This window comes from Oncorhynchus clarkii, chromosome 12, assembly GCF_045791955.1.
Source record: "Oncorhynchus clarkii lewisi isolate Uvic-CL-2024 chromosome 12, UVic_Ocla_1.0, whole genome shotgun sequence".
NCBI lineage: Eukaryota > Metazoa > Chordata > Actinopteri > Salmoniformes > Salmonidae > Oncorhynchus > Oncorhynchus clarkii.
The window spans coordinates 74,341,122-74,361,336 of record NC_092158.1 but is presented as its reverse complement, the minus strand read 5'-3'; the positions used below and the strand labels follow the sequence as shown (position 1 = coordinate 74,361,336).

At 41.0% G+C, this 20,215-nt stretch overlaps 4 protein-coding genes and 1 pseudogene across 4 annotated transcripts; 2 read left to right on the top strand and 3 right to left on the bottom strand.

Moving 5' to 3' along the window:
- Nucleotides 1-1,825: 1,825 nt before the first annotated feature.
- Nucleotides 1,826-2,793, bottom strand: LOC139421260 (hemoglobin subunit beta-like). The gene is made up of 3 exons (XM_071171960.1): nt 2,702-2,793; nt 2,236-2,458; nt 1,826-1,954 (listed from the first exon to the last, which is right to left on the bottom strand). The coding sequence occupies exons 1-3, from the start codon at nt 2,791-2,793 to the stop codon at nt 1,826-1,828; spliced, it is 444 nt and encodes a 147-aa protein (XP_071028061.1).
- A 5,781-nt stretch (nt 2,794-8,574) lies between these two features.
- Nucleotides 8,575-9,758, bottom strand: LOC139421258 (hemoglobin subunit alpha-4-like). The gene is made up of 3 exons (XM_071171958.1): nt 9,536-9,758; nt 8,874-9,081; nt 8,575-8,788 (listed from the first exon to the last, which is right to left on the bottom strand). Exons 1-3 carry the CDS (start codon nt 9,628-9,630, stop codon nt 8,660-8,662), a joined length of 432 nt encoding a protein of 143 aa, XP_071028059.1. The 5' UTR covers nt 9,631-9,758; the 3' UTR covers nt 8,575-8,659.
- A 1,053-nt stretch (nt 9,759-10,811) lies between these two features.
- On the top strand, nt 10,812-11,787 carry LOC139421256 (hemoglobin subunit beta). Its single transcript, XM_071171957.1, has 3 exons — nt 10,812-11,017; nt 11,134-11,356; nt 11,540-11,787. The coding sequence occupies exons 1-3, from the start codon at nt 10,926-10,928 to the stop codon at nt 11,669-11,671; spliced, it is 447 nt and encodes a 148-aa protein (XP_071028058.1). The 5' UTR covers nt 10,812-10,925; the 3' UTR covers nt 11,672-11,787.
- Nucleotides 11,788-15,410: 3,623 nt separating this feature from the next.
- LOC139421259 (hemoglobin subunit alpha-1-like) lies at nt 15,411-16,307 on the bottom strand. Its single transcript, XM_071171959.1, has 3 exons — nt 16,163-16,307; nt 15,732-15,939; nt 15,411-15,622 (listed from the first exon to the last, which is right to left on the bottom strand). The coding sequence occupies exons 1-3, from the start codon at nt 16,255-16,257 to the stop codon at nt 15,494-15,496; spliced, it is 432 nt and encodes a 143-aa protein (XP_071028060.1). The 5' UTR covers nt 16,258-16,307; the 3' UTR covers nt 15,411-15,493.
- A 1,507-nt stretch (nt 16,308-17,814) lies between these two features.
- Nucleotides 17,815-19,823, top strand: LOC139421257 (hemoglobin subunit beta-1-like; annotated as a pseudogene).
- The last annotated feature ends 392 nt before the right edge of the window (nt 19,824-20,215 follow it).

Here is a 20,215-nt window from a genome sequence, read left to right as displayed (position 1 = left end):
GAGATGTTTCTTCAATATATCCACACAATTTTCCTACCTCATTTCCTGCCATCTATTTTATGAAGTGCACCAGTCCCTCCTGCAGCAAAGCACCTCCACAACATAGCCTAGTGGTTAGAGCGTTGGACTAGTAACCGGAAGGTTGCAAGTTCAAACCCCCGAGCTGACAAGGTACAAATCTGTCGTTCTGCCCCTGAACAGGCAGTTAACCCACTGTTCTTAGGCCGTCATTGAAAATAAGAATTTGTTCTTAACTGACTTGCCTAGTTAAATAAAGGTCAAATAAAAAAAACATGATGCTGCCACCCCCGTGCTTCACAGTTGGGGTGGTGCTCTTCGGCTTGCAAGCCTCCCCCTTTTTCCTCCAAACATAACGATGGTCATTATGTCCAAACAGTTCTATTTTTGTTACATCAGACCAGAGGACATTTCTCCAAAAAGTACGATCTTTGTCCCCATGTGCAGTTGCAAACTGTAGTCTTGGCTTTTTTTATGGCGGTTTTGGAGCAGTGGCTTCTTCCTTCCTGAGCAGCCTTTCAGGTTATGTCGATATAGGACTCGTTTTACTGTGGATATAGATACTTTTGCACCTATTTCCTGCAGCATCTTCACAAGGTCCTCAAGGTCCACAAGGTGCTTTTGTTCTGTGATTGATTTGCACTTTTCGCAGCAATGTTCGTTCATCTCTAGGAGACAGAACGCGTCTCCTTCCTGAGCGGTATGACGGCTGCGTGGTACCATGGGGTTTATACTTGCGTACTCTTGTTTGTACAGATGAACGTGGTACATTCAGGCATTTGGAAATTGCTCCCAAGAATGAACCAGACCTGTGGAGGTCTACAATTTTTTTTCTGAGGTCTTGGCTGATGTCTTTCGATTCTCCCATGATGTGAAGCAAAGAGGCACTGAGTTTGAAGGTAGGCCTTGAAATCAATCCACAGATACACGTCCAATTGATTCAAATTATATCATTTAGCCTATCAGAAGCTTCTAAAGCCATGACATCATTTGCTGGAATTTTCCAAACTGTTTACATGCACAGTCAGCATAGTATATGTAAACTTCTGACCCTGTGGAATTGTGATAGAGTGAATTATAAGTGAACTAATCTGTCTGTAAACAATTGTTGGAAAAATTACTTGTGTCATGCACAAAGTAGATGTCCTAACCGACTTGCCAAGACTATAGTTTGTTAACGAGTTTTAATGACTCCAACATAAGTGTATGTAAACTTCCGATTTCAACTGTAGCAACTAGGGAGTCTAGGTTTAAACTCTCAACCAATCAACAATTTCTTGCCAGACTAATACATGAACCTAACATTGAATACCAGATCTGTTATGAAAAGTTCTCTTCAAATTTTATGAAGGAGATGATTGTGTGTTGAATCAGGAATGAATCATTGCAGTCCTGATGTCATTTAAACGCATAGTATCAATTCTGCACCATTAAACACACGGTTGTATTTATTAGTTGCATTGGTTAGTTCATGCACAGCTAATGTAACATGTCAGTGTGGTTAATTGGCAAATATTTTGGTTATTTGCTAAATATTTGTATATTGCACATGATCAATATCTGATTAACCATATTGATGTTCATGCAAGAAAATAAGGCACAGATAAAAAATATTTGCGGAAGATTTTATTTGCTTTAGTAGAAGGAACAACATGTGCCTCTAAACAAATGATCTGCGCTTGTTGGTTCTCTGAGTTTGTTGGTCCTCTGAGCTTGTTGGTCCTCTGAGCTTGTTGGTCCTCTGAGCTTGTTGGTCCTCCGGGCTTGTTGGTCCTCTGGTGGTCGTCCGTCTCTGAGTGGAGGGGCTCTAGTGGTACTGTCTGCCCAGGGAGCTCACCACGACGGCCAGGAACTTCTGGAAAGCGCCCTGGACATCAGCGGTGAAGTCAGCACCCATTCTCGCAGCTACGACAATAGTAAGGCAGTCAGCCAGCAGCTACAAAATAAAGGAGCAAATGGACAAGTAAGAAAACGCATTCTGCCACACTATTGTAAGAAAACGCATTCTGCCACACCATTGTAAGAAAACGCATTCTGCCACACCATTGTAAGAAAACGCATTCTGCCACACCATTGTAAGAAAACGCATTCTGCCACACCATTGTAAGAAAACGCATTCTGCCACACCATTGTAAGAAAACGCATTCTACCACACTATTTTAAAAGATAGGCAAATATAATGTGACCTTGTGGATTAGAAAAGGATAACTAATTTACCCTGAAATTGTCGGGATCCACGCGCAGTTTCTCGGAGTGCAGCACGCTCAGCTCTGCGTAGGTGGCCTTGATGTCATCCATGTTCTTGACAGCCCGGTCCAGTCCGCGCAGGACGGTCTTTCCGTGAGCGGCGACCATTGGGTTTCCCTGGATGGCAGCTGCGTTGTACAGGTTTCCGAAGTTACCGAAATACCTCTGGGTCCAGGGGTACACAACCAGACACCTGTAGAAATAATTAACAGTCAATAATTACACAAATGTGATATATGCATACACTCAATGCACATAAATAAATTGTTTTTGTCGTTTGGAGATATCCATTATGCGTAAATTACGCGGATATGTCAAATAATAACCAAAAAAAAAAAAAAAGCGTTAACAACATGACTAATTCCAATAATTTGTCGGCAACAGTGTTGAAGGCACCATAACGCTGACATCAAATAGGGTATTAAAGGTAGCCTACCTGGAAAGAGCCGCGGGGCCCACGTCATCGTAGTCCATCTTTGAGAAGATGCTTTGGATTGTGGCGCGCTCAAAGTCTGTCCACTCAACCATGTTGCTGGCTATGAGGTTGCTTTGACAGGGTTCTTAATGGAGGTTAAGGAACCCCATGCACTTATACTTTGTTTGAGCAGCGTTTTTTAAGTACACTCCTCCCTAAACACAGCGATGGGTGTGGTCATGTTAGTAGGCTGTAAAGCCAATCGTCACAAATTTTACTGAGATAATGTAACGTGAATGGAAAGGTTTACTTTTGACCAAATTATTGGCACCCATTTTTCTTACTTACTCTGCATTGTTGGGAAAGGGCTTGTAAGTACGCATTTCTCGGTAAAGTCAACACCTTTTGTATTCTGCTCATGTGACAAATACAATTTGATTTTATTAAGATGTGCACAAAATACTGTATAAAATAAATAATACAAATTCTGAGCTATATTGTATACTAAAAAAAATGGGACAATTATATTATTTTATAGGCCTACTCATATTGAAAATTCATCAGGCACTCGCACATCTGAGGTAGGTATCTCTTGTTCACGAAGGCCTCGAGGCCGATAAGTACAGCTTAATAAAGAGCAGTGATACTAGTAAGAACAGTGTGCGGGTTTCTGCTTTTTATCCTCATCTTATAGGCTACTAACTAAATTGCTCAATTGACTGGACTGCCCTCTTTAATTCAAACCAGAGGTTTTCAATGGGGTTCAATGAGGTTCCGAGACTGATATTGATTTGTTGATTTTGTGGTCAATTGACCATTTCTTTGAGGATTTTGATGTGTGCTTGGGGTCATTGCCTTGCTGTAAGATCCACTTGCGGCCAAATGTCAGCCTCTTGGCAGAGGCAACCAGGTTTTTGGCTAAAATGTCTTGGTACTTGGTAAAGTTCATGGTGCCGATGACCTTAACAAGGGCCCCAAGTACCTCACTCACTTGAATATGATTTAACTCAAAGCAACATATAGTTATAGACCACAACCTGGCAAGGAGTTAGGCCGTGTTATCTTCCTTTATTGATTGTGCCTTTTGGGCCTGTAGGGTATAGGCCTATGGATATTTAATAATTATCTAATTTCAATAAAGTACGATTACAGGCTAGGTAAATTCGTGGGCAAGTGCAAACTGACAATAGCGATCCTCAATAGCCAATACGACACGTTTCATATTTGTCATAGGCCTAATAAGTTCCATATTAGTAGAGTTGTAATATGGTCAGAAATGTGTACAATAGAGCCACGCATCAAGGAGAAATGAGGTCTTCCTATTACAAATCTAATAGCGCCCTCTGCTGTTACTATCTGGCACGTTGTGGCGCTTTCTTTTTATTGGAAGCAGTTCCTGGATATTTCCCCCCTCAATCAAATCTCCAGCAGAGGGCACTCTCACACTTTCATATAAGAGATACCTACCTAAGCATACATTGGAGTTATCGAAGAGGCACACTCATAGATATAGATAGAGGACTCATCTTTATATCTGTGCCATTCTAGCGTCTGTGACAGCAGCGACATTGAGGCTACAGCCCATAGGAATCCCCACCCAGTTGACTACTTTGACTAGGCCTACTTTAAAATGGCAGAAGCATGGTGGAAGCCCTCAATGGTGCTTTTGGCCACTAGAGGCCTCTATCATTCTGTATGGGCACAACAGACAGACATAATTATGCGCTATAGCTTTATTTATTTCATTTTTGCACCTGGGAAAGTTCAACCAATAATGTCATTGGTTGATAGAGCCTGCTGTCGGATCTAAAAATGAATGGAGTCATGTTTTGTAGCAATTATTGTGGCCTTTGTGTTTAGCCGACTGCAGATCACACAATCACTCTAGCAGATTTGGTTGTCCTTGTTCAATAGAGCCTCTTGGACCTAGACTTGGCGCTCCGGTACCGCTTGCCGTGCGGTAGCAGAGAACAGTCTATGACTAGGGTGTTTGGAGTCTTTGACAATTTTTAGGGCCTTCCTCTGACACTGCCTGGTATAGAGGTACTGGATGGCAGGAAGCTTGGCCCTGGTGATGTACTGGGCCATATGCACTACCCTCTGTAGTGCCTTGCGGTCGGAGGCCAAGCAGTTGCCGTACCAGGCAGTGATGCAACCCGTCAGGATGCTCTCGATGGTTCAGATGTAGAACCTTTTGAGGATCTGAGGACACATGCCAAATCTTTTCAGTCTTCTGAGGCGGAATAGGTTTTGTCATGCCCTCTTCACAACTGTCTTGGTGTGCTTGGACCATGTTCGTTTGCTGGTGATGTGGACACCAAGGAACTTGAAGCTGTGGATCCATCAGCTGTGATCCATTGGTGCTGTATGCAAATTGGAGTGGGTCTAGGGTTTCTGGGATAATGCTGTTGATGTGAGCCATGACCAGCCTTTCAAAGCACTTCATGGCTACAGACGTGAGGGCTATGGGCCGGTAGTCATTTAGCCAGGTTACCTTAGTGTTCTTGGTCACAGGCACTATGGTGGTCTGCTTGAAGCATGTTGGTATTACAGACTCAGACATGGAGAGGTTGAAAATGTCAGTGACGACACCTGCCAGTTGGTCAGCGCATGCTCGGAGTACACGCCCTATTAATCCGTTTGGCCCTGCGGCCTTGTGAATGTTGACCTGTTTAAAGGTCTTACTAACATCGGCTGTGGAGAGCGTGATCACACAGTCGCCTGGAACAGCTGATGCTCTCATGCATGCATTAGTGTTACTTGCCTCGAAGAGAGCATAGAAGTTATTTAGCTCATCTGGTAGGCTCGTGTCACTGGAAAGCTCTCGGCTGTGCTTCCCTTTGTTGTCTGTAATAGTTTGCAAGCTCTACCACATCTGACGAGCATCGGAGCCGGTGTAGTACGATTTGATCTTAGTCTTGTATTGAGGCTTTTCCTGTGTGATGGTTTGTCGGAGGGCATAGCGGGATTTCTTATAAGCTTCCAGGTTAGCGTCCTGCTCATTGAAAGAGGTATCTCTACCCTTTAGCTCAGTGCGGATGTTGCCTGTAATCCATGGCTTCTGGTTGGGGTAAGTACGTACTGTACAGTCGCTTTGGGGACGACGTCATCGATGCACTTATTGATGAAGCCAATGACTGATGTGGTGTACTCCTCAATGCCATCGGAGGAATCCCAGAACATATTCCAGTCTGTGCTAGAAAAACAGTCCTGTAGTTTAGCATCTGCTTCATCTGACCACTTTTTTATTGACCGAGTTACTGGTACTTCCTGCTTTAATTTTTGCTTGTAAGCAGAAATCAGGAGGATAGAATTATGGTCAGATTTGCCAAATGGAGGGCGAGGGAGAGCTATGTATGCGTCTCTGTGTGTGGTTTCTTATTAACAGAAATCATTTTTCTAAATAGGATAAAATGTACATCCTAAATTTCCTCAAATCTGCTATCAGCTTGCTTGCTAGAAAGAGATAGCATAGCTGCATTTTACTTAGAAAGATATTACCCCACCAACATAAAAAATCCTAGCTATATTCATATCCATACTAAAAGCAGTTTATTTCGCAGTATTTGACTCTGGTGACAATAAAACATTAATTGAAATTGTTAAGCGGGAAGGTCTTTCTGGTTTCGTTCTAGAACATGTCCATGTATGTAGTGTTGAGAATGTTGAGCTGATAGGCTTGCATCAAGTTCATTATATTTTATTTATAGGCTATACAATTACATACAGGCTACATAGTATAATTATAATCAGGTATGATGATGATAAGAATAATAATAATAATGATAATAATAATGATTATTATACATGATAATTCTTAATGTTCCACAAAAATAAATAAATAATATTTTAAATCGTTTAATTTGTATGAATAATTGAAGTTTATCATTAAAATATTGAAATTACTCATATACTCTTTAATTTATCCTTTACAATAAATAATTAAGTGTCCCACTTTGCCAATCAAGGTGTCCCAATTTTCCAGTATCGACTTAAAAAATGTGGTCTCTTTATTTTTTTATTGTATTTTAGTGTAGAAGAGTTTCTATGCTATTTAGAATGGTATCATGTCAGGGGTTAAGACAATGCGAGGATTCTGGAAGGTGTTCTGCAAAAAAAAAACATTTCAGAAAGTGTCACATTTTACAAATACTCACACTAATTACATAATTTGGCAAATGTATTTCAATTTCTCTGCATCACTTCCAGGACCCCTTTCTGTAGCGCTATGTTTTCTTCCATGCGCTGTGCTCTCCCCAAAGCCAAATCACCAATTCTTAATAATTCAATCGATTGTGGTCAGTAACGCCATATGTGGTTATTGTGTAGGTAGGCCTACTGTTACAATAATATTTAAAAGGATCTATCAGCAAGTGGTCTCAGTAAGTCAAAGAAGCCAATAGTGGTTTCAGCTATATTGTTGTTGAGACGACGTCTCAACAACGACGTAAAAAATATGTCAAATGACTAGCCTATGAGAAAAGTGTAAAAAAAAAAAAAAAAGTGTATTCGCATCAGTAGGCTAAATGACTGAAATGCATCAGAAAAGTATTGGAAAGTTCAGGAAAACATCAGGGAAGCTCATCGGGTAGACTACACAGTAGGCCTAACGTGTGTTCGCATAGAAGATCTGCGTTGCTTTCAATTACTAGACTAATGATCATGAGAACATTTCCCAGCCTAATTGTAACCAAATATCCAAACGGAGATCCAGTGAAAACAAACATGTGACATTGATTGATGTCTTGATTTATCAAGCTGAGTTCCTTGTCTCAAAGCAGCGCAGTGATGCTGTCCAATCAAAACGATGCTAGAATCATCAGTTGACCACACATACCATCATGAAGCCAATTGTATAAAATAATTATAGAATGTAGGCTACATACAACGCATCAACCAAATTGCATGATTGCCTATGCCTACACATACTGTAAGTGGCTAAAGGAAAATGTTCTATTTTTTAAATATTAAAACACCAAATTAGGCCTACCTCATGATAAATCAGGCCATCATCACTGTCGATGATAATGATAATTATTCACGTTGTACAGGTGAAACGTCCATGCTGCATGCATGCCAACCATTTGATCCCAATCAGTTTCATGGGAATACGCATTTCAATTTTCTTGAATGATGTAAGTAAGGGGGGTTAACTGGCCTAACTAATCACATTTTAGAATAGTAAACACAGCCACCACATGATCTTTAAAATATATATATATATATATATAATTTTTTTTTTTTTACATTTCAGCACAATCATCCTAAATTAAGAAATTACAGGGTGTTTTTGGTATGACAGTAGCCTGACATTATCATGCTATTACAGGTGGTTTGTTATGTAGAATACAAATCAATCATGAAGTGATCTTGCGAGACATATCACCATTTTAAGAAGTTGCAGAGCGTCGCTCCGCTGTGGACCCGCAGCACTACACTCCTGGTTATAACTGTTGGATGACTTCGGGGGGTTCAAGTAACCACAGATCCATGAACTAAGTGGCGCATTCAGTTGACTACACTTTTTTTAAACCATTGCAGCAGCGCAAAAGATTCAGGGCTGACCCAAATCATAGCGGGCTAAAGCCCTGAAAGCCAGGTCCTGGTGACGTCCATGGCGGACCAGTGATGTCTGGCCATAACATTTTGGTCTCAGGCACGTACATTTGGAACTTAATGTCAAGGTGTATGCAAAGGTGGAGTAAAAATATACATTTATTGTGAAGTGCATCATTTTTATGAAATACCCTTGAAATACTGTGAAATAGGGTGTTAACTTTATTTTATACTTGACTTGACAAATCCATTCTACAAGATAACCCAAATGTAGCTTACGATATAAATCACAAGACAATGTAAGACAATTAAAATGACAAACAACAAACACCTCGGTATGAGTTTCAGTTAGATTTATTGTCAGTGTGTCGATATTGGATGGACATTATTCCTCGGATGACAGATTGACAGTTGAACTGCGGTTTAGCGGTACTTCTCGGCCAGGGCCAGAGCCAGTTGCTGCAGGAACTTGTCCACGGACAGGTGGATCTCGGGGGTAAATTCCGCAGGGAAGTAGGCGGCAATGACCACAATCAGGTTGTGTGCCAGGATCTGCAAAGCAAAAGGGAAATAGATTATTTCACATTCACACAGGTAAAAGTGTTATTTATTATTATTATTTTTTAAATGATCTTACCTTGAAGTTGGTGGGGTCCACCCTCAGCCTGGTGGCGTGCAGTTCACTGAGCTTGGTCAAGAAACCAAAGAGATCGTCCAAGTTGCCAACACATTCATCGATCTGATTCATGATGGTGATGCCGTGCTTCTTCACTGGAGGGGAACCGGGGGCCACGGAAGCCCAGTGGGAGAAGTAGGCCTTGGTCTGAGGGTAGACGACAAGCATCCTGTCGTGGACATTAGAAATGAGGTGAGACCAAATTCATCTTAAATAATCATTCGTTCGGGGTTCCCGTCCATATCTTCGCCGACAAAACACTCTTAGAAAAAGGGGTTCCAAAAGGGTTCTTCGGCTGTCCCATAAGATAACCCTTTTTGGTTCCAGTTAGATCCTTTCTTGGTTCCAAGTAGAACCCTTTTGTGTTTCAGGTAGAACCCTCTGGGAAAAGGGTTCCACATGGAACCAAAAGGGTTATCTACCTGGAACCAAGAACGGTTCTTCAAAGGGTAATCTTATGGGGACAGCTGAACAACCCTTTTAGGTTCCAGATAGCACCTTTTTTCTCAGAGTGTAGGCTACACATTTATAGCTTCCAAATTGACTGAGGAATTATGTGTTAATAATTTCAACAGTCTACATGTACATACTCTATAATTTATCATACATCGTTATGTAATTACCTGGAAAGAGCCTGTTCTCCAATCTCATCGGATTTAGGGAGGATCTTGCCCCAGATGGCCTTCACGTTGGCTTTGTCCTTGGCTGAGAGACTCATGGCTGTCTTGTCCGTTTATCCACTTAAATGAAGATGCTAAGAAAATAAGCTTTTGAGCGTGGAAAACTCAGAGGCTGTTTTTATTGAGGCATGAGAGAAGGCACACCCCGATATAATCTTGGCTCCACCTCTGATTGGGAATTTGTCCAAGACATGATTCATGTTTTTTATACGTTATAATTATGCAACCGAGCCAATTCGTGTAATGCCCAACATATGACCTTAGCACATAATACCTTCGTTTGTAAAAAGTGTTGTATTTATTTCATATAGATTGAATAACGACGGGTTTTTGAAACACTAATTGTAAAGAAAATATTGAGGCATTAAAAGTTTAGTCGTAAGTAATACTACTCGTAAGGTCTAATATTGCAGCACTCATTGGTGAGTAATTCTGTAACCTACAAAAGATTCGATGGAAAAATCGATTCTGTAACCTACAAAAGATTCGATGGAAAAATCGATGGAAAGGTTTTGTTCTGGTAGCAAAACGTTGCCTCTGCCTATCACTAAACATTGTAACAATATATAGGCTACAAGCATTGTATTTCAGTGGAGCTAAACAAAAAGCTGTGGTTTCATTGAAGTAAATAGGCTGATATCCACATTGAATAGTGTCCATTTAGAACCCATCATGTAATTCCCCTGACGAAGGCAGATAAAAATACTTTTCACCAACTGACATTTAGATGAATCATTCAAAAAGACCAGAAATATGGAACTATCAAATGGGTGGGTCCGTCTGAATATGAAGATAAAACATATTTCGAGTCATGCTCTTTCTTTAATAGTTTACTCCCAATCTAGGCTTTTCTTTTTTTAATGAGATCCTAAATAAACACTTACATCAATAATTATAATTTTATGAAGATAATATTACAATTCAATGCCAATATTACAACGATCAATTCAAATAGTATTTAGGGCTAAAGGAACTTTTAAAGGTCTATCTATACATTTTACTTTTTGAAATTATGTTAGATTGTATAATTAAGTATGCATGTGTTTATGAAGGCTAATCATGACTTGTTTATTTCATCCGTATTAATTAGAATTTGGAAACGCCTAAATGACCAAGCATTATCTTTAAAAGTGGGATGAAGTTGGCACAATGCCGACATGTGCCACACTCGAGGACCTTGCCCCCCCAAGACATTCATCCAATCATTTTCTGTGTTCTGTTCAGGGCGGAGATACTGAACATCAATAAATTGGACGTCCCATGAGACAAAAAGCTCAGGAATCTCTTGTAACATTTTGCAAGTACCAACGGAAATCAACAAACAAACGTCAACATGGTCGACTGGACAGATGCTGAGCGCAGTGCCATCGTAGGCCTGTGGGGAAAGATCAGCGTGGATGAGATCGGACCCCAGGCCCTGGCCAGGTACATTTATAAAATATTTATGTAGATATCATTAAATAATAACACGATAATAGGCTACCTAGGCTAATTACCACTAATTTCGTATTGTAATGGCAGCCTGTTTAATTTATTTTTAGACTTCTGATCGTGTCTCCATGGACTCAGAGGCACTTTAGCACCTTCGGCAACCTATCCACACCCGCTGCCATCATGGGGAACCCCGCCGTGGCCAAGCACGGAAAGACCGTGATGCACGGACTTGACAGAGCTGTGCAGAACCTGGATGACATCAAGAACACCTATACTGCACTGAGTGTGATGCACTCAGAGAAACTGCACGTGGATCCCGACAACTTCAGGGTGAGTACTAAACGTAATACATATAGCCTACAATTTTGTGCTTCATACAATTATTATATATTTTTTAAGGTATGACCAATTTTCCTTCGAGGCAATTAGGGGAAAATAGTCTTATGCATTAAATAGCGGTGTGAGCCGATGTAAAGTGTATAACAATATTATTTTACTGTCCACTCTCCACAGCTCCTCGCCGACTGCATCACCGTGTGCGTGGCCGCCAAGCTCGGTCCCACCGTTTTCAGTGCTGATACTCAGGAAGCCTTCCAGAAGTTCCTGGCTGTCGTTGTGTCCGCTCTTGGCAGACAGTACCACTAGAGTATCACTCGACAGCATCAATATGGAAGAGAGATGACACTCCAACTCCAGTCTGTTAGGCTGGAACCTGTGCCATAGCTACACATGTTGAAAATAATAAAATCTATTTAAAAGCATTTCTCTTTTTGAAGTGTTGTTTTTTATGGAAAACGTTCTCCTGCAATTGTACTGATGGCACATGGTTTCTACACTAAAAATGAGGGAATGTGAATGAAAAAAACTGTTTTGATGATGGTTTTCATAAACATACTTGGTCATAATCTAGAGGCCTAATGGTTGTTAATTGATGAGATAAGGAAAGAGGATGGCAAACGTGATCTGCATAACCTACCAATAGCAATTAACATACCTTTGTATGCCTCCTTCTTGGAAGAACCTTTTAGGGACCATTTTCAGAACCCTAAGGATCTTCAAATAACTTTGGATATCTTAGAAGAACCCTTGTTGAACCCCTCATTTTTAGAGTGTATGAATTATGTGGTGTGCATGTTTTGTTAATCATCTGTATAATTACTATTTTGGGGATACAAAGACTTCTCCCTCCCTACACCTCTGATGAGTATAACAGAAAACCTGTTCGATCCCCATGCACTCAAAATCATTCTGGCTGTGGATATGGAGAACATCAACACATTAACATCAACGTACCAGAGGATATACCCATTGGACTTGGGGCTCTGCTGAGAGTTTACCTAATATTTAGTTTTTTAAATTCTGCTTTGCCACTAAAATCATAACAAACACTGAGAACTAAAATATTGTGCTATTGTTATTGTTATGCATATTATTATTCATGAGAATAATAACTGGGGAGGGGGGTAGTTCAAAAATGAACCCCGAAAGGTTATTAAAAAAGTTATTTAAGGATCCATTAAAAAGGGTTCTTTGAAGAAGAAGCTCTAAAATGCAGGTGTTTCAACCTAGATCAGTGCTTTCTGTGGTGGTGGGGCTCGCCAGCAGAAAATACAGAGTGTTGCGCCTGATTGGCTCAGTTTTCTGTCATGATTGGCTCAGTTTTCTGTCACTCATGGGACAGTATGTCATCCCCAATTCTAAGGGTAGAGATCGAACACTTTTAACCCCTTGTAGTCTGCCATAGAGTTATATTAGAAGTGCCCATCCAAGAAGGCTCAAGGTCATTAGCCACAGATAGAATGACATCATATCACATTATATCACATTGTAGCTTTGATTGGACTGGTCATGTCAACATCTTACTTTCAAAGTCTTAGCTAGCAGTCATCATCAGTTGTCATCAACTCGACAATCTACTGGCAAATCCTTGTCATATGAAGAGAAATAATGAAGAGAAATTGTAGATAAAACGTATCAGTGCTCATCGGCCATTGTACAGATTACACAACGAGTTGGAAATCGCAAATTCAACAATGAGTCGTTTGGAAGGAATCAGTGGCTAACTGCAAGAGTTACAAAGAAACCACTAACACAAGCGTTGCAAAAAAAACACTAACGTTAGCTTGCTTGTGTTTTTTCCCCCCAGTTCCCACCCGAAATCCAGAAAATGACAGACTTTGATGACAAAATGTGCCAACAAAAGACTGCTGGGCCATCTTCACAACGAGAGTCCAAAAATGCTGTACACTTCAAAAGTGTGTTTCACTCCGAGAGTAATGGACAGGGGGAGAGAGTAAACCAGGATATTGGCAGGTTTCTGCGGTCTTATTGCCAGGACCGGCCGGGGGAGTGGGCGGCGTTCGTGCCCTGGGCCGAGATGGCACAGAACTCGCTCCGCCACTCCCCCACTAACCTCTCCCCCTTCCAGTGCGTACTGGGATACCAGCCGGTTCTGGCATCGTGGCATCAGAGTCAGACCGAAGCTCCTGCAGTGGACGACTGGTTCAGGCGCGCGGAGGAGACATGGGAAGCTGTTCGTGATCACCTTCAGCGGGCCGTGCTGTGCCAGAAAGACAGCGCAGACCGTCACCGGGTCTGGCTCTCGACCCGAAACCTGCCCCTCCGCCTGCCCTGCCGGATGCTGGGCCAGCAGTTTGTGGGGACATTTAAAGTCCTGAGAAGAGTGAACAAGGTTTTTTACAGGTTACAGCTTCCCCCCGATTACCCTATTAACCCCTCGTTCCATGTGTCTTCCCTCAGGCCGGTGGTGGCTGGCCCGCTCCAGGAGTCTGAGGTGCGGGAGGTTCCTCAGCCCCCTCTGGACACCAAGGGGGCCCCAGCGTACTCCGTTAGCTCAATACTGGATTCGAGGCGTCGGGCGAGGGGCCTTCAGTACCTTGTGGAGTGGGAGGGGTATGGTCCGGAGGAGAAGTGCTGGGTTCCGGTTGAGGACATGTTCAATGCTGCAGGAGTTCCACTGTCTTCGTCCGGATCGCCCTGTGCCTCGCCCTCCGGGTCGTCCCCGAGGCCGGTGTCGGCGCGCTGCTGGAGCCGCACGTCAAGGGGATGTACTGTCACGACTTCCGGCGAATTCGGTTCCTCTCCTTGTTCGCTCGGCGGTCGTTGTCACCGGTCTTCATCGATCAACTTTTCATTTTCCTTTTGTTTTGTCTTCCCACACACCTAGTCTCAATTCCCTCATTATATGTTGTGTATTTAACCCTTTGTTCCCCCTATGTCTTTGTGGGGAATTGTTTTTTGTAAGTGCATGTGCACGTTTTCTCTAGTGCGCGACGGGTTTTGTACCCATTTGTTTGTTGTTCTAGTTTCCGGTGGTTTTATGAATAAAACTGCTTCGTTGATCACCCAGTTTTGCTCTCATGCGCCTAACTTCCCTGCCACCAATTACGCACTCCCTTACAACCACTTAATTTTAAGAATGTGAAATGTCAGAATAATAGTAGAGAGAATGATTTATTTCAGCTTTAATTTCTTTCATGACATTCCCAGTGGGTCAGAAGTTTACATACACTCAATTAGTATTTGTTAGCATTGCCTTTAAATGGTTTAACTTGGGTCAAACGTTTCGGGTAGCCTTCCACAAGCTTCCCACAATAAATTTTGGCCCATTCCTCCTGACAGAGCTGGTGTAACTGAGTCAGGTTTGTAGGCCTCCTTGCTCGCACACACTTTTTCCGTTTTTTTTTCTCAGTTTTACTCACAAATTTTCTATGGGATTGAGGTCAGGGCTTTGTGATGGCCACTCCAATACCTTGGCTTTGTTGTCCTTAAGCCATTTTGCCACAAATTTAGAAGTATGCTTGGGGTCATTGTCCATTTGGAAGACCCATTTGCAACCACTGCATGTTACACTGATGCCTTGACAGGTTGCTTCAATATTTCCATGTAATTTTCCCCCCTCATGAAGCTATCTTTTTCACGAAGTGCACCAGTCCCTCCTGAAGCAAATCACCCCCCCAACATGATACTGCCACCCCCGTGCTTCACAGTTGGGATGGTGTTCTTTGTGTAACATGCATTTGGAGTAGTTACAGATACAGTAGGGGTTGGTAAACTGAAGGGGTTATATGAAAATGGTAGAGGCTTCATATAACCCATTCAGTTTACCAACCCATCTGTAACTACTCCATATTCATCAAATATTAAATGATGTCAGCAAAATGCATGTTACACGTATTAGATAGGCTATCCAAAGTTATGGAGAATAACATAGTGAGATAGTGGATGGTGGACCTAAAGCACCATTTAGTACTTAATCCCTTCCTTTCTTCATTCAATGTATTCAATCTAGATGTGTCAGTGATGCAATTCAAATATGACTTTGATGGTGAACTGTGGTGGAATAAGGACACAACAGAGGAGGTAACTTCATTCATTGCCTGTTTATTGTATTGTAATAACAGCAGAGCAGGAACTGGAATCCAATGATGGACTTTCATGATGGTCTTATCTGTATTTGTCAGCCAGGGCAGCTGACACGGCTGCAAGGAATTTATCCACAGCAATGTGCACTTCGGGAGTGAAATCAGAAGGGAAGTGAATAGCCAGGGTCACAAGGATGTTGTGGGACAGGATCTGAAAAGTATATTTTAAAAGTTAATATTGAAGGATTAAGCCATAGCAACAGACAGAGTTGATGTCGAGAGTGATCAATATACAGACAATAGGTTATCTGTGGGCAAACCTTGAAGTTTCCAGGGTCCATGCGCAGCTTGAAGGCGTGCAGCTCGCCGAGAGCACTCATTCCTCCCACGAGATCGTCCATCAGTCCGACAGCTTCACCAATTGCACCCATGATGCTGCCTCCATGCTTCTTGACTGGCCCAGAGCCGAGGCTCACGTCAGCCCAGTGGGAGAAGTAGATCTTAGTCTGGGGGTAAGCAGTCAGCATCCTGCAAAGGAAGGTACAGAATAGTTCGTATTATAGGGGTTTTTATTAGATGCGGAACTTCTAAGCATTACGAGTATCATATTTCTCCCAACGTCTGTGTCTACAACGTAATGAAATTAGTTTACTTAATGTATGTTAAAATGCTTATTCGGGGTAGGCACGTAGGCCGCTGTCAGCAGGTTAAACACACTCATTCTCATCATTCTTTCATTAAGAAGGCTTACCTCCCCAAAGCCTCAGCACCGACGACATCTGCCTTTCCACTAATCTTGCCCCAGAAGGCCTTGACTACAGATTTGTCCTTTGCTGTCAGACTCATTTTGCTCCTCTTTGATTGGCCTGTATTAAATATACAAGAAATTATCTGAAGATGACTGCCTACACAACTAGGTCCCTTTATATCACAGTAGAGCGGCAGACACACCCAGCTACTAGGGTACACTCCCCCTACACTGCAATCATCTTGGTAAATTAGCGAAACTAACTTCAATAAGATGTCATAGTGCTATGTTTCTAATAATATCCATCATTAGGGCCTAATTAACTTTTTGTTTATTTTTGTACTCTACAATTTAATCTTCTGACTGTACTGTAACACAATTCATTTATATCAATTGCACCAGATGCAACAGAGATGTCAACAATATTGTATAATTTGTTTGATTGATATAGATAAATTATTACTATTATTATTATTTTAATTTTTCGTTGCATAAAACGAAATATTTCAGAGTAGCCTAACGAGCATTTATTTCCAATAAATCGATTCAAAAGATGCCGCATCTTATGCCAAAATAAGCAAATAATTCATTCATAGTTTATTGGCTATTTGAAATTGTATAGGCCTTGATTATGACACAAATTTCGTTCTATCCTACATAATGTTAAATAATTAAAGGTAGACTTTATATTTGATTGTAGAGTGCTATAAGATATATTGCATTGGTGAATTTAAATGTAAAAACCAAATCCACCTCCAAAGACCTGCATTCAACTGGAAAATATTTATTCAAAGTGACGTATTTCACATTTGTATTTCTTTATTTTTAGTTGAACCTTTATTTGACTAGGCAAGTCAGTTAAGAACACGTTCTTATTTACAATGACGGCCTGTATGTATCTATGATATGCTACTCTGGGGTTCAATGGAAGTTGGATATGAATCCCAATTATAAGGTTGATTGGATTTCGAATGATGATCGACAAAAAAAAGTCAGAGGAAGAAAGAGGTCATGCAAGGACATGGGTACACACCTATCTACAAATAATACAGGACATTACAGCTTGTCATATTTAATGTCTTGAAATTATTAACATAAAATGGGCGGGACCGGTCTGAATACCCCGATAAAAAAAGGAAGGCGTCATTTTGTCGTAGATAAGAAACTGTGTTGTGCCGAAAATCTCCCCCAACCGGAATTAGCAGGAATTGTCACATTTTCCAAATTCATAGAAATGTATATTGAATGCATCTCTTTCTATTTTTTCATTTGGGTAGCCTTATACTCTGCAATGAAGGACGTGTAATCTTCGGAAGAGTTTTGCCATAACCTTGCTTTTATTCTTGCATCAGTTGGATAAATTAAAACTGTTTAGCTAGGGATCATACGAACTTTGAAACGTTGGTAATCTAGATGAACTGTATAGGCCTATTTACATATGCTTACATCTTTTAGTATCTAACCTACAGACTTGATTCTGTAACAGCTATTAAATTAACATTTACTGTTGTTTTTAACAAATACATTATTGGAATTGATGTCATCAAATTCGAGAGCTGAAGCGCTCACTTGGCCAATACTGATCTTTGCCAGAGCCAATCATATGTGCCGCCTTCAGTGAGCGGAGAGCACTCATAAATATAAGTTGCAGGCAGGGTTTCTCCCTAAACAAGACATTAATTTGTTTAATCTTGTTGCAAAACCGGAAAACAAACACTGACAACATGGTTGAATGGACAGACACAGAGAAGAGCACCATCAGTGCTGTCTGGGGCAAAGTAGATATCAATGAGGTCGGACCACTGGCTCTGGGAAGGTAGGTTATGGTTTCAGCCTCATTCAAATATATCATCTAATATAGTTTATAGTGGAGATGATCATGAGTAATTATAACACTATTATACTTGTCCTGTTATCTATCATTACTATTAATATTGAGTTTATGTTGTTAAGTTTGAATGGAGCATGTTAGAGTATTAATTAGGCATATAATTGAAATACATTTGAAAATAATTCACATATTTCGGTGTTCTTGCAATGACAGAGTCCTGATCGTCTACCCCTGGACTTAGCGTTATTTCGGCTCTTTCGGAGATGTATCAACTCCCGCAGCAATCATGGGCAACCCCAAAGTTGCTGCTCACGGCAAGGTCGTGTGTGGAGCTCTGGATAAAGCTGTGAAGAACATGGGCAACATCTTGGCCACATACAAGTCACTGAGCGAGACCCACGCTAACAAACTCTTCGTCGACCCTGACAATTTCAGGGTATGCCTTCTGTCTTGAGAAATAGGCTTATATTTTAGGCTTTACTGATGTAAGCCTACACACATAGCAATCAGAGCAACACGTCTAATTCCAAAGGTAAAAGAAAACCGTCAGTCTTATTTAAAACCTCTTACTTCTACCCCCTCCTTTTTCGAACATTCTGTTAAAAATCGCGCAACTTTTCAGCGTCCTGCTACTCATGCCAGGAATATAGTATATGCATATGATTAGTATGTGTGGATAGAAAACACTCTGAAGTTTCTAAAACGGGTTAAATCACGGCTGCGACTATAACAGATCGTGTGTTTCATTGAAAAACGCAAGAAAAACTGCTCTCTGAAAGCTAAAAATAATTTCCATAAGTCACTTTCATGGGTTGTTAAAAGAGGACAAAATTTAATATCGACCTGCATGCAATTCATACAAATTCCACACGATGTCGCCATTGTCATCATTTTCAATTGAATTTTTTGTTGGAAAATCCAACTATCTGGCTTCCGTTTCTTCCAGTCTCCACCAGGACGCTGTAAATGTGGACATTGGCAGCCATTGATTTGCAGACGAGGAGCTATTGAATATACATCGCCCTGTAATCATTTTGATAGATTATAAACGTTTACTAATACCTAAAGTTGGATTACAAAAGGATTTCGAAGTGTTTTGTGAAAGTTTATCGTCGACTTTTTTAATTTAAAAAAATGACGCAGCGTTTAAAAACGATGTTTTTTTCTGAATGACACAGCTTCCATAGAAAGCTATTTTGGGTATATATGGACCGATTTAAACGAAAAAAAGACCCAATAGTGATGTTTATGGGGCATATAGGAGTGCCAAGAAAGAAGCTCGTCAAAGGTAATGAATGTTTTATATTTTATTTCTGCGTTTTGTGCTGCGTCGGATAAGCAGAGTCTTTGTTTACGTCGCATTCAGGCATTTTGAGGTGGTGCATGCTATCAGATAATAGCTTCTCATGCTTTCGCCGAAAAGCATTTTAAAAATCTGACTTGTTGGCTAGGTTCACAACGAGTGTAGCTTTAATTCAATACCCTGCTTGTGAATTTTGATCAAGGTTTGAGTTTTAACGAGTACATTTAGCATTTAGCGTAGCGCATTTGCATTTCCAGGTGCCTACTTGAGACATATGCGTCTCAAGTAGAATCAAGAAGTTAACAACGTCCTCCTTTGTCTTTTGTCCACAGGTGTTGGCTGACGTCCTCACAATTGTCATTGCCGCCAAGTTCGGAGCCTCTTTCACTCCTGAAATCCAGGCAACCTGGCAGAAGTTCATGAAAGTGGTTGTCGCAGCCATGGGCAGTCGGTACTTCTAAATGCACCACAGACAAGGGATTATGTTCTGACATCCCCGCCTGAGTAAAAATAAAGACATTGAAACAAACTATTGTAGTTGTATTTATACAAACATGTTTTTTTAGAAGGGGGGTGGGGGGGGACAGTTCCACCACAAAATTCTTAACATCTTTATTTTAGGCTATACCCTATTTAGATGAGGGAAGTGGAGCTAAACCCCTATATGGTAGGTAATCGAAGAAAGAAAACAAGTGGGCGGCCAGTACGATATGCAGAACACTTTAATAAACTATTTACAGGTAATATTTACAAAGCATACATATAAGTCTCAGGGCATCGTTTCCCCGAGCCTTCATAGCCTTAAGATCATTACTAGAACATTATTGTCTTTAGTAGCCGAGTCGTTTCCCAGAGGCCTCGTCAGTAACGTGGCTCTTAAAAACGCTCTTATTAAAAACCTATGCATATCTACGAGTGATCC

What these genes read in the sequence shown, in the direction of transcription:
- LOC139421260 (XM_071171960.1), bottom strand. Translation starts at nt 2,793, where the DNA reads ATGGTTGAGTGGACAGACTTTGAGCGCGCCACAATCCAAAGCATCTTC. An exon ending in GGCCCCGCGGCTCTTTCCAG is followed by an intron (nt 2,459 to 2,701) that starts GTAGGCTACCTT and finishes TTATTTCTACAG; the next exon opens with GTGTCTGGTTGTGTACCCCT. An exon ending in TGGATCCCGACAATTTCAGG is followed by an intron (nt 1,955 to 2,235) that starts GTAAATTAGTTA and finishes TTTATTTTGTAG; the next exon opens with CTGCTGGCTGACTGCCTTAC.
- LOC139421258 (XM_071171958.1), bottom strand. Translation starts at nt 9,630, where the DNA reads ATGAGTCTCTCAGCCAAGGACAAAGCCAACGTGAAGGCCATCTGGGGC. An exon ending in GGAGAACAGGCTCTTTCCAG is followed by an intron (nt 9,082 to 9,535) that starts GTAATTACATAA and finishes TGTCCACGACAG; the next exon opens with GATGCTTGTCGTCTACCCTC. An exon ending in TGGACCCCACCAACTTCAAG is followed by an intron (nt 8,789 to 8,873) that starts GTAAGATCATTT and finishes TTTGCTTTGCAG; the next exon opens with ATCCTGGCACACAACCTGAT.
- LOC139421256 (XM_071171957.1), top strand. Translation starts at nt 10,926, where the DNA reads ATGGTCGACTGGACAGATGCTGAGCGCAGTGCCATCGTAGGCCTGTGG. An exon ending in GGACCCCAGGCCCTGGCCAG is followed by an intron (nt 11,018 to 11,133) that starts GTACATTTATAA and finishes ATTTATTTTTAG; the next exon opens with ACTTCTGATCGTGTCTCCAT. An exon ending in TGGATCCCGACAACTTCAGG is followed by an intron (nt 11,357 to 11,539) that starts GTGAGTACTAAA and finishes CACTCTCCACAG; the next exon opens with CTCCTCGCCGACTGCATCAC.
- LOC139421259 (XM_071171959.1), bottom strand. Translation starts at nt 16,257, where the DNA reads ATGAGTCTGACAGCAAAGGACAAATCTGTAGTCAAGGCCTTCTGGGGC. An exon ending in GGTGCTGAGGCTTTGGGGAG is followed by an intron (nt 15,940 to 16,162) that starts GTAAGCCTTCTT and finishes CTTCCTTTGCAG; the next exon opens with GATGCTGACTGCTTACCCCC. An exon ending in TGGACCCTGGAAACTTCAAG is followed by an intron (nt 15,623 to 15,731) that starts GTTTGCCCACAG and finishes TATACTTTTCAG; the next exon opens with ATCCTGTCCCACAACATCCT.